This window comes from Erinaceus europaeus, chromosome 15 (genome assembly GCF_950295315.1).
Source record: "Erinaceus europaeus chromosome 15, mEriEur2.1, whole genome shotgun sequence".
Taxonomy (NCBI): domain Eukaryota; kingdom Metazoa; phylum Chordata; class Mammalia; order Eulipotyphla; family Erinaceidae; genus Erinaceus; species Erinaceus europaeus.
This window is the reverse complement of record NC_080176.1, coordinates 74,703,125-74,720,073: the sequence shown is the minus strand read 5'-3', so window position 1 is coordinate 74,720,073 and position 16,949 is coordinate 74,703,125. Positions and strand designations below refer to the sequence as shown.

The window sequence follows — 16,949 nt, the reverse complement described above, 5'->3', positions numbered from 1 at the left end:
GAGGAGCGGAGACAGGGGGAGAGAAAGACAGACACCTGCAGACCTGCTTCACCGCTTGTGAAGCAACTCCCCTGCAGGTGGGGAGCCGGGGGCTCGAACCGGGATCCTTAATCCAGTCCTTGCTTGTGCCATGTGCGTTTAACCAGCTGTGCTACCGCCCGGCTCTCGATGTCTTTTTAAAGATAGATCCTTTCAGGGGGGCAGGCGGTAGTGTGTCTGGTTGAGGTACATATGTTATAATGTACAAGGACCCCGGTCCAAGTGCCTGGTCTCCACCTGCAGGAGAAAAACTATAGGTGTGTGCTGGTCTGCTTCTGGATTCTGCTTGTGAGACCTTCTGTTTTTATCATCACATTGGGTTCGCTTGTGTTGCCTGCAGTGTGTTTTGTTTGCATGTCCACTGTTGGCTGGGCACCCCCTGCCTCCGGGACATTGGTTTGGTCTCCCCCCCCCCCCCCCCCCCCCCCCCGCCTCAGCGACATTTGGTTTAGTCCTCGCTGGTTCACCTTTTTCCTCCCCCACCCCCACCCCCCATCGTACTTACTTCCTTGGTTCCGGACTCTTCTGCCTCAGGAAGGAGGTAGGAGAGACACAGGACAGAATTGTTTTGTGATTAGGTTGTTGGACTGCATCCCTGCTCCTGAATAAAGATTGAACTGCGTTCTCAGCTCAGCCATGAGTCCCTGGTCGTCTCTGTCTCCCGCCTGCAAAGCTAGTCCGGCAGGTGCGGCAAAGCAGTGCTGTAGGTTTTTCTCTCCCCCTATTTGTCATCTCCTCTCCCTCTTGATTCTATCAGATAAAAAATTCTTAAGTTTCTTTCAGGGGAGGCATTAGCGCAGCGGATTACATGGTGCGAAGTGTAAGGAACAACGTAAGAATCCCGGTTCAAGCCCCCAGCTCCCCACCTGCAGGGGGGTCGCTTCACGGGAGGTGAAGCAAGTCTGCAGATGACTTTCCCTACCCCCTCTGTCTCCCCTACCCTCTCGATTTCTCTGTACTATCCAACAACAGCAATGACAACAATAAGGGCAACAAAATGGGGAAAATGGCCTCCAGGATTAGAGGATTTACAGTGCAGGCATTGAGCCCCAGCAATAACCCTGGAGTCAAAAAAATAATTTTTAGTGTAGGCATTTTTTAGCCCAATGTAGTTCCTATTGTTGATTTTTGCTTTTATTTCCCTTCCTGTTGAATTCAAATCTCTGGGTGCAAAAACTTGATGTTATTGGGATTAGAAGAAAATAATCTAATGGGAGTCAGGCAGTAGCACAGCGGGTTAAGCACAGGTGGTGCAAAGCACAAGGACCAGCATATGGATCCCGGTTCGAGCCCCAGGCTCCCCTCGGGTTAAGCACAAGTGGTGCAAAGCACAAGGACCAGCATATGGATCCCTGTTCAAGCCCCAGGCTCCCCACCTGCAGGGGAGTCGCTTCACAAGCAGTGAAACAGATCTGTAGGTGTTTTTCTCTCCCCCTCTGTCTTCCTCTCCTCTCCATTTCTCTGTCCTATCCCAACAGTGACATCAATAACAATAACTACAACAATAAAAAAACAAGGGTAACAAAGGGAAAATAAATATTAAATAAAAAAGATAATCTGACATTTGACTGCAGTTTGGACTGGAACCTCAGAGGTGTGTGTGTGTGTTTGTGTGTGTGTGTGTGTGTAGGAGGGCTCTTCCTAGCTCTGTCCATCTGTGACTAATCAGTCCCCTGCTTCTCAGAGTGCAAACAGAAGCAGCTTAGTTTAGAGCCTGGGAGATTTGCTTGAGGAGGAAGGACATCATGACTGGGGAGATAACTGTAACATTGTGGCTACTTATCACTAATCAGTATGAAACACAAGATAGTCATCCAGGAGCTGCTGACTTGCTTTTTTGAATGCCTGCTGTTTTTTTTTTTAACTCCGTTATTTACTTAAGGAGGAAAACAGTCCATTTTGCTACCACCCAGGTATGTGCTGTGGAGGTGGGCTGGCCCTTCCTGTCCGTGCTGGCAGACAGCACCATTCCCCTACCCACTACAACCACACCTGCAGACCATCCCACTTCCTGGCTTACCTTTGCTGCTGTCCTTCAGTGTGGGGGCTTTCTTCCCACGGAATGGGAATAGGGTGGGGGCATGAGTATTTCTTCCTCTGGGGAAGAACTGCACTTTCTGGAAAAAGAACTTCTTGGGTGGGATGGGGTGATAAAGTAGGAAGAAAAGGTAATAGAAGGTGAGAAGGTCCTTCCATGAAATTAGATTCTTTTAAAGGTCTAGCAATGAGAGGGGAGCACCAGGGCATCACTCTGGTATGTGTGGCATTCAGGATCCAACTCAGGTTCTCAGGCTTGCAGGGTCAACACTTTATCCACTACACCACCCCCGTGTAGTTACAACTTGTGTGTGTGTGTGTGTGTGTGTGTGTGTGTGTGTGTGCATTCTCACACATAATACTGCTTCAGAGCTACCTTTCATTTATTTTCTAGAGGAGCCTGTACGGGGACATACCACAATGCTATTGCATCATTCAAGGAGCTTCCTCCTATGCTGTGGTTCTCAAATCCAGGGCTTTGAGCCTGGTGAGGTACAGCATCTCTGGGAGCCTTGTGCAAATTAGATATGATTATGTTTATTTTATTTTTACTGGAGATTTCCTTCGCTCTGGATTATGGTGGTGCAGGGGATTGAACCTGGGACCTGGGAGTCTCAAGTGAGAGCCTGTTTTCATAACCATCAGGGATATTTCCCCTGCCTATAATTTTTTTCTTTATTTCATGGGAGAAAGAGCTGAGCGTCATTCTGGCATCTACAGTGCTGGAGGCTGAACCCAGGATCTCACTCAAGCAGAATCTGTGCCCCTATCCCACCCCACCCCACTGCTCTGTGCCACCTCTCAGGCTGCTCTCGGCTCTTATTTGCCATCCTCTGTGCTGACATATTTGGTTTAATAATGAAGCCTTCATATTTAGCCTTGATACACACTTACATTTCTGCTTGCCTCCTTGTGACTTTGTTTAGCTAAGGCTGCCAGCGACAATTCAACGGCAGACAGGGCTACTTCAGTCCCATTTTTGTAGTCGAGGCTGAGCTGCCCGGTTCTGCTACCCTATTTGGCTCTGTTTAGAGAAACCCAGGGACACGGAGGAACCAGGCCCAGGCAGCCAGCTATGAAACTGAGACCAGTAGCATTTCTTTCCCTGGCTAAATGATCAAAGCCATTGATCGGCGACACTCTGGTGGCATTTCTTCCTGTACCCTTTGTAGAGTAGGATCAGTGGCAGGCTGTGCTCTGCATTGCTCTGCTCTGTGCTTGGCTTCTGTCCTACCTGTGATGAGTTTAGAGACAGGATTTCCACCTCTGGTATCATGAACCCATCCCTCCCTCCCTCCTTCTCACTCCTTCGTTCTCTCCATGGCAAACTGTTTTTCAGATTCTCTGCACTAGTTCATTCGTTAGATTTTTACTTCTATAGCTCTAAGTAATTTCCTTGTGTTACAACTTATTTTTTCCTTCTGTTTTTAGCATTATCTCTTGACTTCCTCCTATGGAAGACTAGGGTTCAATGGTCACACTCCCCCTCTCTGCATGGAGGGTCCCAATAGCTGTGTTTGAGGACAGTCGTGTTTTGAGTTGTTTGGATTATGACCTTGGAGATGCCATTGACCCATAAACCCTGCTGAGTGCTGGGAGTGCTTCTTGTGGTGTCCTTGCTTTCCCTGCAGCTAATCCTTATCTTAATGATGTAAAATGTTGCAAAATCCTGAATCCAACCACCAAATCATCCTCAGTGATAAAAATATCCTTTTTTTTTTTTTTTTTGCAACTAATGACCCTTTCTCTGAAAAAAAAATCTATTCTTCTTCAGAAGTTTCTTCAAGCATAGACAGAATTTCCTAACCAGAGGGAATGACTCTGGCTGTTGGTTGGTCTTGGCACGTCTTTTTCTTTTTTCGTTTTTTTTTTTTAATTTCTTTATTGGGAGATTAATGTTTTCCTGTTGATAGTAAATACAATAGTTTGTACATGCATAATAAATGCATAGCATAATAAATGCATAATAAATGCATAGCATTTATTTATTTCTTTTAAAAATATTTATTTTGCATAGATACAGAAAGAAATGGAAAGGGAAGGGGGAGTGGGAGGGAGAAAGAGAGACCTTACAGCACTGCTTTACCAATGTAAAGCTTCCCTCCTGCAGGTGGGGACCAGGGACTTGAACCTGGGGCCTTTCTCATTGTAGTGTGTGTGTCACTCAGGCCCTTGAGTCCCTTGCAGTATAGCCAATCATAGTCATTTCAGGCTCCTTGAAGAAGTAAATCCCTCCCAGAACCTAGAAGCTTATCCTGCTGGGAACAGGGTTCTCCTTTCAGCTGCTATGGCCTTGGGGTGCCTGTTCATGCCACCCTGGGAGCTCCTTGTCTTCCTGGTGTCAGATTCTAGGGTGTCCTGGATCCACTCATGATTTATACAGGTTGGGTATGTAGTCTAGTGTTGCCTTGAGACAAAGGGCCTTGGGATTTTTCTTTTGAGCTTCAGCCGGTCACCTGCCCACTCACCTACTGATTGCTGCAGAGCACTTGGAGAGAGACTGTTTTGAGTCCCCTGCCTCACTCGCAACACAGCCCCTGCTGTCCTTGCTTGTGCCACTAATGCCCAGAACAGAAACCTAGAAGCAGTTTGGATTTTATTATTATTATTATTGCCACTAGGATTATCTATGAGACTCTGTAGCCAGTACAATGAATCCACCACTCCCAGCTCCTGGTGGCCATTTATTTTTTCTTTATTTGATAGGACAGAGAATTTGAGAGAGGAGGAGATAGAGAGGGGGAAGAGACAGAGATGATACCGTGTTACTTGCTTCACCACTTGTGAAGCCCCACCCACCCCACCCCCATAGGTAAGGAGCAGCGGTTCAAACCCAGGTTCTTGCACATAGCAAAGTGTGTGCTTAACCAGAGTTGCCAAGGCCTAGGCCAGGTTTAATTTTCTTAAGATTTACATGAGTGAGTTTGATATGCAGGAGTGAAGTCAGAGCATAGGAACCTCAGACCTGCAAGTCCTGAGCTCTCCCAGCTGAGTCAGGTCACTGCCTTCTACACGCTGTCTGGGTCCCCTCTTTCATCAGATGTGTGCACACTGGGGCTCACCCTCAGCTGCTATCCTCAAGGCTCAGGCCACTGCCACCTTTGGCCTGGATTGTTGCAATTGCTCCCTTTGCTTCTGCCTTGCCTCTTACATTCCATGTTCAGGAGCTGGAGAGACAACTCCCAAGCCGTAAAGTGGAGCATGGCTGAGCCTTGTTGAAGCCCTTTGGGGATTTCTGATGGTCCCTGAAATTCACTCCACACTCCATGGAGTGGCTTGAGCCCTGGCTGTCCTCCCTCATGACCTTGTCCTTCTCATTTCTTTAGGGACACACTTTCTGTCCCAGGCTGTCAATCTTGCTTGCCCTCTCTGCCCAGAGGCTCTTCTCCACTTGAAACCAAAGCTCTTCTCCACTTCAGAATAAAATCACCAGGGGGCTGGGCAGTGGCTCACCTGGTTGAGCGCACCCTAATATGCACAATATGCACAAGGACCCAGGTTCGCTGGAGCAGGTCTGCAGGTCTCTGTCTCCCTTTCTATCTCACCCTCCCCCTCTTAATTTCTGTCTGATCACATAAATTAAAAAGGAAGAAAATGGTTACCAGGACTGTTGGACCCCCAGTGCTGGCACCAAGCCCCAGTGATAACCCTGGAGACAATTAAAAAATTTTAAAAAATTATCTGGCAGCAACGGAGGTGGTGCAGTGGTTTGAGTGTTAGACTTTCATATATGAAGCCTGGAGTTTGTTCCCTGACAATGCATATGCCAGAGTGGGGTGTGTGTGTGTGTGTGTGTGTGTGTGTGTGTGTGTGTGTGTGAATAAATTTTAAAAACTGCACCTTCCAGTGCTCACAATTCAGCTAGTCACCCCCCCATGAGGTGCCCTCCAGTACCAAACCTCAAGATTGTCCCCAGCCCCTGGGGTTTCCCCAAATAGGAGATTCCTGTCTTACGCCACCATGGCACTTCAAACAGCCTGTCTCTGGCTTTGTCCTTCCTCAGATAAGGTGACAGCAGGAGGCAGCCTGTCTTCTCTGTCCCTGTGTCCCCTGTGCCTAGCAGAGACCCTGAGCAGAAGCTGGGAGAGGAGGGACTGTACATGGTTATTGTGGAGTCGGTACAGCCTCTGAAACAGGACCATGTTTGTTATTGGTGAACTGAAGATTTATACTTGGGCCTATTCCAGATATGTAAGACCGTTTATATAAAATGAGAGGAAATAGCATAAATTCAAAACACACACACACACACACACACACACACACACACTCTCTCTCTCTCTAGAGTGGAGACTTAAGAAGTGGAGCTAGGGCCGTGGCTAAGAATGGATCCCATAAAGACATCTGATGGGTGGCCTGTGAACTCTGCACTCTGAGGAGACAGTGGGAAGAAATGGGGTCGGCATGTCCATATGGAAAACACTCCCCAATGCCCAGGAGGGCCGCAACTCTTCTTTATAGTAAGACCAAAGAGCAAGCCTGCCCCCGGGTCACTGTGGGAAGCGTATGTGATGTAAGAAGACACCCCTGTAGTTGAGGTGTGTTCCATAGGGACAGACCTGGCCAAGACCTTCATGTTCAGAAGGCCACTGTCTTGCCAAGTACACATTGGCTAAAGCAGGTCTGTGGGGCCCATGTGACATAATCCAGGCTCTGTGTCTGTTCATGAAGGTTATTGCTGCTTTAGAAGGTGACCTGTCTAGGGACATGGGGGGGGGGACGTGGGACAGGATGGCACCCCTTTTGGCTTTCAGTTTCTTTTTATTAAACATCATTTTATTGGGTGTTTAATGGTTTACAGTGCAGTTATTGATGCATAGACATAATTTATCTGCCCATATGGGTGTCTGCAGAGCACTCACCACCAACTGAGGTTCCATGTTTTGATGCAATACACTAAACCCAGTCCAAGGACTGGGCTTTTCAGTTTAGGTTTCTTTTTGCCCTAAGCTGGTGCTGCTTTTGTCTTTGCCTTGCTTCTCTTATTCCTGTTAAGGTCTTACAGATTTGTGCTTTGTGGCTACACTTTTCTGCCCTTTTAAGTTCTTCTAGAATAAATAGAAAAATGCTTAGGAAATTTATATTCTTTGTATATTCTTTTTTCAAAACATTTTATTTTATTGTATTTATTCCCTTTTGTTGCCTTTGTTTTATTGTTGTAGTTATTGTTGTTGTTGGATAGGACAGAGAAATGGAAAGAGGGGAAGACGGGGAGAGAAAGATAGACACCTGCAGACCTGCTTCACCACCTGTGAAGCAACTCCCCTGCAGGTGGGGAACCAGGAGCTTGAACCGGGATCCTTACGCCGGTCCTTGTACTTTGTGCCACCTGCGCTTAATCAGCTGTGCTACCACCCCAACTCCCTGAATGGTATATTCTTTTAAAAGAAAGGATCGGGCCCAGGTGGTTGGTTGAACACCATGCTCAATGACCAGGGTCAAACCCCTGGTTCCCACCTGCAGTGGGGAAGTTTCATGAGTGGTGAAGCAGTGCTCTAGGTCGGTCTCTCTTTCTGTCCCACTCTATCTCCCTCTCTTCTGTTTCTCTGTTCTAGTGAAATAAAATGAGTAAATAAAATGAAAGGAAAAGAAAAAGCTTTCTGAATGAGAAAGCTTCATCTGCCTCCTGGATGTTGTGGGGGCTGCCTTCAAACTCGGTGCTCATTTGCTCAGTCACTGGGATTCTAAAGAGGGAGGTGAGAGAGTGAGTTGGAAGTTTGTCTTCTGATTTGGGAGCTCTCCACAGAGCACTGAGGTGAGGCTGCTCTGAACAGCTTATTCTGTTGTGCTGGTGCAGTGGATGTAACTGCTATAGATGTCAGTTCTTGCCCCCCACCCCCATTAGTAGCTCAAAGGAATTCCTCCATTGGAAATACCAGCCATTCTTTTTTTTTTTTTTTTTTTGCCTCCAGGGTTATTGCTGGGGCTCAGTGCCTGCACCATAAATCCGCTTCTCCTGGAGGCTTTCCCCCCTTTCGTCGCCCTTGTTTTTTTTTAGCATTGCTGTGGTTATTATTATTGATGTCGTTGTTGTTAGGACAGAGAGAAATGGAGAGAGGAGGGGAAGACGGGGCTGCAGAGAAAGATAGACACCTGCAGATCTGCTCCACCGCTTGTGAAGTGACCTCCCTGCAGGTAGGGAGCCTGGGGCTCAAACTGGGTTTCTTACTCCGATCTTTGTGCTTCGTGCCATGTGCACTTAACCTGCTATGCTACTGCCTGAACTCCCTGCATTTTTTTCTTGGAGGGTTAATGGATTACAGTACAGTTGACACACCTCCTTGTGATGGATGTCTGTAAAGCACTCACTCCCACCTTAGAAACCCTTCCACCATCATGAGCCCGGACTTCAAAGCCCCTCTCTGCACTCCTTCCCCAGAGTCCTTTGCTTTGGTGCAATACACCAAGCCCAGTCCAAGTTTGACTGTTTTCCCTTTCTGTCCTTTCTTAGGTTCTCCCTATGGTGAGATCATCCAGATACCAGTAATTCTTAAAGGTAATGAGCAAAAAAAAAAAAAAAAAAAAGAATTTATTAGTGATTGAATGATTAACATAATTGTAAGATAACAGGTGTAAAATTCCATACAGTTCCACCACCAGAGTTCCCTATCCCACCACCTCCACTGAAAGCTTCCCTATTTATCCCACTGGGAGTATAGACCAAAAAAATTTTATGGGATGCAGGAGGTCTGGCTTCTATAATCACTTACTCACTGAACATGGATGTTGGCAGGTGGATCCATCCCCCCAGCCTGTTTCTATCTTTCCCTAGTGGGGTAGGGCTCTGGAGAAATGAGGTCATCTGCCCAGGGAAGTCAGGATGGACTCATAACATCTGTAGCTTGGTGGCTGAAAGCAGGTAAGATAGAAAGCAAGGCAAATTGTTTGATAAACAGGAACCCAAAGGTTGGTGTAGAACAGATGAAATTAGGGGTCTTCATGTGGGGATAAGCTAGGATGTCTATTTTAAGTATGTTCCAAGTGGCCCGTGACATTTTTTGCTTGAGCCTGTGATAGCTAATATTTAGGTAGACAAAACATACTGTCTGGGAAGATAGTGTCAGAGTTTAGAATAGAATAGAAAAAAAGTAACTATCATTAGCAAACGTCCCTGCAAGAGACTAGTTGCTGAGCCTTATTTGCACTGCAGGCTGTCACTGCTGATACCTGTGTCCTCAGTGGGGACGAGGCCCACAGAGAGGGACTGAAGTTGGTGGCTGCTGGTTGGGCAGCCAGCTGACTTCTTGTTCAATTCTTTTTTTTTTTTTTTTTAGATTATTCTCCTCTGCATTCTTGTGACCTAAGCTGAAATTTATTTTTATATTATTTTTATTGCCCCTCCTACTTACATTATGTGTTTTATGAGAAGCCATAGGTTATAAAGATAAGAATGCCTGCATGGAAGTGCAAATGAGAGTCTGGACGGAGATAGAAAAGCGCCTTTGGAGTGAAACCTGGATGTGATTAGACACTGGGTTTGCAGCTCCGCGCTATTTATTAAATTCCTACAGAAAATGACTTATTGTAAATCTGCAGTTTTACAAACCCCAAAGCCTTCCCCCCCCCACCCCAATGGGAACAATTATTCTTCTAACAATTGTTGATTACACAAGACTTCTTAGAAATGCAAACATTGCATAACAGCAGAAGAAATTGTGTCCGGTGACAGAGCCAGATGCACACTTTATAGCATATTCATTTTGGTTGTGTTCAGAAATATTATCGTTGGCCTCATCTTGCGTAACAACTGTAAGTGATGTGTGATACGCAGTGTTTCCTAGCCACTGGGTTGAGTTGATTTTTTTTTTTAAAACAGTCTCTCCTTTCGCTGCCCCACCCCCAGTTTCTTGAGTTACAAACTCTTATGATTCCTCGTTTTTCAGAGGAGCTCTGTTAACTTTCTTCAGGCAACTTTCTTGATGTCACCTAACTTGTAAATGGTGTTTCTAACGTTGACAGGTTTATTCAGTAATCAGTACCGTTTTGTTTCTGTGTCAGTTTTCTATGACAGCACAACAGACCTCAAGACCCAGAAGCCTGAAATAGATTTCTGTTTTAGTTTTTTTTTTTTTAATTATTGCCCACAGGGTTATTGCCATTTTCCTATTTTTTACTTTAGAGGACAGAAATGAGGAGGGAAGTGGAGGATATGGAGACAATAGCCCTGTTTCACAGCTCCTGAAGCTCCACCCTGCACATAGTAATGAAATAGGGCCCTTGAAATAGAGATTTTTCTTATTTTCTAGATGTACTTATTTATGAGAAAAAAGTATATACAGAGAGAGAGCACACAAGTGTCAGCTTAACATGTATGATACCAAGAATTGCATTCAGAATCTCATGCTTGAGTCTTAACATTTTATTTTATTTTTAAAATTATTTTTTATCTTTATGTATCAGAGACAGTCAGAAATTAAGAGGGAAGGTGGAGATAGAGGAAGAGAGACACATGTGCAGCCCTGCTTCACCATTTGCAAAGCTTTCCTCTTGCCAGTGAGGACTAGGGGCTTGAACCTGGGTCCTTGTGCATTGTAACATGTGCACTCAACCAGGTGAGTCACCACCTGGCCCCAAGAGTCTTAACATTTTATTCACTGCACCACCTCCGATGCCTTACTCGAGTACCAGAGCACAGTCTGACGCGTAAGATGTCGGGGACTGTGACCTCATGCATACAAGTTGAGCACTCTACCCACTGTGTTGCCTCCTGAGCCACTGAAACAGATTTTCTTGTTTGCAGTTTGGTGGGTTTGTCAAGTGGATGGGGCTCAGCCGGGATAGTTTGCTTCTGCCCCATCTGGTCCCAGCTGGGGAGACTCAGCTGGGTCTTGAGGGGGAACCATGATGGTTTGTTTCCTGAGTGGGGGACTTGGCTCTGGCTGCCGGCTGGAACACCTCCACTCCTCCCACCCCCCGCATCCCTGCCCCCCTTACTCAATGGTCTGGGTGGGACTTCCATTCACTGTGTATTCCCAGAGCGGAGATCCGGTCAGATGGAGCCTTTACAGTTGAAACTCTGAAGCCTGGGACAAACACAGGCTCACTGTTTACTGCTGATTAAGGGAAGGGACAGGAACAGCCCAGCTTCAGGGGAGGGGACCTGTGAAGAACAGGAGGGGAGTTGAACCAGCTTCACTCACCTAAGCTTCTACCTCCTGAACACACAAACCACAATCCTTCTTCACTTGATGTTTTCTAGTCTTGTGTGTCTCTAAACTCCGACTCTGATCACCTCTTGATGGTATCTTAGTTTAGCGCTCCTTTTGTGCCTGTACTTGACTGTACTTCAGAGCCCTGGGCCCCGAGTTCTAATCCGATGATGCTTCTGTTCATGTAGCTCATATTCCAGTGAGTAAAGCTTGACGGGCCACAGCTAACAGTCTTGTTCCTTTTGAACGTGGTACAAGATTGTGCTATCCTTTTTCATGAGTCGATTAGCTTTCTTATCTCCCCAGGAGCATCCTGCCAGATGGCATGGGGGTTCTTCCTGTCTTTCTAAGACTCAACTATCTGGGGGGTGAGTATCAAGCCCTTTCATTCCTTTCCTTCATCCCTCCCTTTATCTGCACTGATGCATAATGACAGCCTCTGAAGTCGCCTCTTCCTCTTGCCCTTGTCCAGGCTTGTGACACCTCATCCCTCACTTCACACAGTCCTGGAAGTACTTCTGTTCACCACCCTCCCCAACCCCCTACCCCATCTCTCCAGACCCCTTTCTTCCTGCAGCTGCCAAATTTTGCCAGTGCTGTTTTATGACCCCCACCACACTTCCCCTCCCTGAGAACGTCAGTATTTATTAAACAGGGCTTTCTCCAAGTCTAATCGTGAAAACAAAGCATCCAGCGGCTCCCTGCAGAACTCTGCTTCAGGTTAAGTTGCTGCATAGCTTGGAATCTGTCTTGAGTGTCGATTTTATTCTAGTGAGTACCTTGGGATACCTAAGAGGGCTTGCCGATCCATTGTTAGATTTATTTTTCTTACTTTGATTTTAATTGTAACATTTTCTCTAACTGGGTCAGTTAACATTACCATTCGTGGACCAGGGCTCCTTTTTTCTCTACACTCTTATCACCTGGAGTTTCTGGTCTTTCTGATCTGTGTTCAGAATGGCATCTAAAAAGTATGATCCTTCTGTGAACATTATCTGGGGATGTGTGTGTGATGTGAAATGTGAGGCTGACTGTCTTGTATAGGGAAAAAAAACTAAGTCTAAAGAAGTAGTAAGTGCAGCAGGAAAGGTGACAGCCAGTATTCTTTACAAGAGGCAGATCGTGTGTGCAAACTCTAGCATAGTCACTGATGCTTCTCCCTGCCATGTGCCCAGAGTACTAGCTCTACACGTGGGCGGTCTTGCCACAAGCAGAATGCACAATGAAGAATTTATCTCCAGGAAATCAGGAAGGATGTGCCAAGAAAAGATACAGCTGTAAGTCTGTTTAATCTGTCTTGTCTTTAGCATAACAGCTTTTGAGAGGTAAAGCACATATGCGAAAGGAAGACAGAATTCAGAGGGCAGCCACATAGGGAAATGCAGATTGACTTAGAACAGATAGGTGTGATACATTACATGAAGGGGAAACATCGGGGCTGGGTGGTGGCGCACCTGGGTGAACACACATATTACAGTGCACGAGGACCCGAGTTCGAGCCTCTGGTCCCCACCTGCAGGGGGAAAGCTTTGCGTGTGGTAAAACAGGGCTGCAGGTGTCTCTGTCTCTCTCTCGCTCTCTACCTCCCCTCCTCTCAATTTCTGACTGTCTCTATTCAATAAAGATAATACAAAAAATTTTTAAAAGGGGGAAACATAAGCAGAGTGTGTTCATTTTTATAAGTGAAAGCATATGCTCATGTCTGGTACCTGAGTTTTTTAAAGATTTATTTTTATTGCTTCAGTCATGAAAGATTAAAAAAAAATTAAGGCATTCAAGAGAGAAAGAAGCCAGAGTACATTGATGCTGGGAATTGAACCAGAAGCCTCAGGTATGAAATTTTCATACTATCAGCTGAGCTAGTTCCCTAGCTACTGGATCTTTATGGTTTCTTTGAAATACATATATCTTGTTAGTGATAGTTATTTACAGTATTGTAAGATAATAGGGGTATAATTCCATACAGTTTCACCACTAAAGTTCCGTGCACCCTCACCCTCAACCCGCTCCAGTGGTCATCATTATAGTTCTCTCAAGGTCATAAATATGGGTTGACTATACACATATATATTTTTTCCAAGTTCTGTGTTCCACTTGTGAGTGAGATCATCACAAAAGTTGTCCTTCATTTTCTAACTTGCTTCACTAATCATGATCACCACTATTTAGTCCCAAAGAATACATCAGTATTTAAGAAACAAAACAAAACTGCATTTAACTTGATTGAGTATACATCCTATGACTTTTTTGTATTTATAAGAATCAAGTTAGTGATGTTATACCACTGTTAAAAGACTTTTTCTCCCCCTTAACTACATCTAAATATAAAAACCTCATAAGGGTTTTTTTCTCCCTTCAATATTTTAACTATATTTAGTCCGGGAAAATGAAAACACATGCACCAAAGAAGCATGTGGGGCATTTAGGCAAAGGTGACTGACCCCATCTGAAAGCTGATGCCCTATCTTTACTTCCTTTTTTTTTCTTTTTTTTTTTTTGTTTTAATATTATTTACTTTTGTTGCCCTTGTTGTTTTATTGTTGTAGTTGATGTTGGATAGGACAGAGAGAAATGGAGGAGGGGAAGACAGAGGGGGAGAGAAAGATAGACACCTGCAGACCTGCTTCACCAGCTGTGAAGCGACTCCCCTGCAGGTGGGGAGCTGGGGGCTCGAACTGGGATCCTTCCTCAGTTCCTTATACTTTGCACCACCTGCGCTTAACCCACTGCACTACCGCCCAACTCCCCTTTACTTCCTTTCTAAGCTGAACTTAGACCTCTTACAACTTCTGGGTGTCTTTTCATCTCTTCCCACTCAGATAAGAGAAATCCTACCTACTGAACTTTTGTTCACTATTAAGTGTTAAGTAGCTATTGCCTTCTGGGTAGTGAACATTTGGCAATCATCTTTTCAAAAAAGATACACAGAGAACGACCAGAGTACTACTCAGCTCTGACTCATGATGGTGTTGGGAATTGAGGGTGGGACCTCAGAGTCTTAGGTATGATGGCCTTTGGTAGAACCATTCTTTGAACCCAGCTCAAAGAACTTAAACAAACAAACAAACAAAAAAAACCTAGAACACTGTTCAACTCTGATTTATGGTGATGCTAAGGAATTGGACCTAGAATCTTTGGTACTTCAAACAAGGAAGTCTATTTGCATAACCATTATGCTGTTTCCCCAGCCTATATCACTTTGATTATTTTTTGTGCTGGCTCTTGCTGTGTTCACGGTCTGACTCTGAAATGAATGAGCTGAGTTTCCTTCCTATAGGGTTTAGTCAGTGACCACAGGGCTAGAGCCATGGTGGAGAAGGAGGAGGCAGCCATGTTTCTTCTCCAGCTTCTGTCCATGGTCCTGGTTGGCACTAGCTATGGGAGCACTGCAGCAGCCTTTGCCGCCTCTTTTTGGACTGCAGCAGCTGTGTGCTTCTCTGCATCTGTCAGACAGTGGGGAAGCTTTCTGCTGGCACTTGACCCCCTTGTGATTCACACCTGGTATTCTGCCTGACCTTGTGTTCCGCCTGACCTTGTGTTCCGCCTGACCTTGTGTTCCGCCTGACCTTGTGTTCCGCCTGACCTTGTGTTCCGCCTGACCTTATGTTCTGCTTTGCAAATGGCCCCATGGCAAAACTTTGCACCTGGATCCCAGAGAAATACACTGGAAAACCACAATGAGAGTTGCTAATAATGTTACTTGATGTTTTCAAATATCTCAGGGACAGTGACATAAAAGGGACAGCGACATAAAGAACAGCTTGTTGGCTTGAAAACAACTTGAGTTAAGCAAGGCTGTGGAGTATTATTCAGATAGAAGTGGAGAGTCTGGGTTCATGCCAGTAGATTCAGGGTGAGGTAACAGCCTATGCATATTCATGAGTTTTCCAGGAAAATTCATGCATATTCATGAGGGGCGGGTGGGGCACTTGCAGTTGGGGAGCTTGTGATGAGCATGTGCAATTACACCAGTGCAGAAAATGGCAGAGGAAGCTCAGGGGCTCTTGGCTTTCAGGATGGTAATGAGGATAGAGGTGACTGCTGGTCAGAGGGTTGACTGCACAGCCTCCACTGACTGCTCTGCAGAGCCCCTCTGTGTATGTCTGTCTTGATCCCAAACAGCCAAAAGCCCAGAACAGTGTGACTGCTCCCAGAGAGGGAGTGCTCACCACCACCCTCCCCACCAACTATGTGCCTCAAACAAGCCCTTTGCTTTTTCCTTCTTTCCTTTCTTCCTCTTCCTTCTCCCCCTCCCGCCCCTCCCCTTTTCCTTAGTTGAAAAAATGTTGACCTATATAGAATCGCCATTACAGGGGTACAATTCCATAGCGCCCCCAAGCTTGATGTCAGCACACCTCACCCTATTTTTCCTTTTGGAACCCTTGAAAGTCCCTTCGAGTCTTGTTGGAGATACATGGTGGGGGGTACCATCACACACAGTGCAGATGATGTGATTCTGCCCGCAGAGCAGGAAGACGTGCTGTTGTTCCCTGGGTGACAGTGCCTCCACCTGTCCAGGTGAGTGTGGTGGCCTTTGCCACAGGGTCCCTGGGCCACGAGCAGTGGGTCACTCATCTAACTTCATAGTGTTTGCTCCTGGCCGTCACAAAAGAGGATGCATTCCTAGCAGACTGCTATGGGATACCTGTGCTTCTGCTCAGTTTACCTGTTAAAATTTTCTTGGGGTTTCATAGGGTTGCATCGGGTAGAGCACACATCGCTCTCTGTAAGGACTTGGGTTCAAGTCCCAGGTCCCTACCTAGAGGGGGGAAGCTTCATGAGTGATGTAGTAGTACTGTCTGTCTTGTCTGTCTCTCCTCTCCCCCATCTATAAAGAAAAAGAAAATCAGTTTTCTTCTTAAAAATGTTTTATTTATTACACACACACACATGCACCAAATCACTGCATAGTTCTGGCATTTGGTGATGCTGAGGATTGAACCTGGGAACTTTAGGACCTCAAGCATGGCACTAGACTGGTATACTCCTCTTGTGCTGTGATGTCTTCCTAATCCTCTCTGCTCGAACAAAGCCATGTTCCTCAACTGACTCATCAGGACATGGCCGGTGCGCCACTATGTTCCATCGCTGGGGAGCCAGAGACGACCAGAACTGCCCCCTGCGGCTCCAGACAGACTATGACCCACATAGTCAACGACTGCCACCTCTCCAGATTCAAAGGAGGTCTTGAAACTTTACATCAGGCTCAACCTGATGCTGTTGACTGGCTACGGAAGAAGGGCAAATGCTAGAAGAAAAACTGACTCATCCACAAAGCTGACAGGGCCGCTGTGTCTGCTGGTGAATGATGCGCTTTGGCACATGGGTGTGCACAGGCTCAGAGCCAGGAGAGCCCCTGCTCTTGAGACTTCTCTCCGCCATCCAGAAGTTAGCATTGGCTTTGTAAAAGACAGTCCCACCCCTGAGTGTTTTCACATAGTGAAGTGACTCCCAGATAACCAGGTGGGGAGATGGGCAGGTGGATCTGTAGAATGAGGTAGGTTCACGGGCAGTGGGACGGTGTGGTATGTTCCGGCCTTGCCAAGCGTGTGTGAGTTAGATGCTCTGCCAAGCTAAGCAACGATTGCCCCTCACTTGATTGACAGTCCTTCTGTAGTTGCCAGCTGTCTGGTCTGCTTTCTGCCGTTATTTGTCTTGCAGTTAACCATGGGACCCCTCATGCTAATAAACTCAACAGAGACCAACACATCTTTACTATCGCCA

The 16,949-nt window shown here is 46.0% G+C and overlaps 1 protein-coding gene across 6 annotated transcripts in view; it reads left to right on the top strand.

Moving 5' to 3' along the window:
* Positions 1 to 16,949, top strand: part of CCBE1 (collagen and calcium binding EGF domains 1) — a 238,019-nt gene that overhangs the window by 11,391 nt on the left and 209,679 nt on the right. The window contains exon 2 of one of the 6 annotated variants that reach the window (XM_060173957.1): positions 8,528 to 8,572. The exons of the other annotated variants lie outside the window; for them this stretch is intronic. Within the exon in view, the coding sequence (XP_060029940.1) occupies positions 8,528 to 8,572 (45 nt within the window). The remainder of the gene's footprint in view (positions 1 to 8,527; positions 8,573 to 16,949) is intronic. 6 annotated transcript variants of the gene reach the window in all.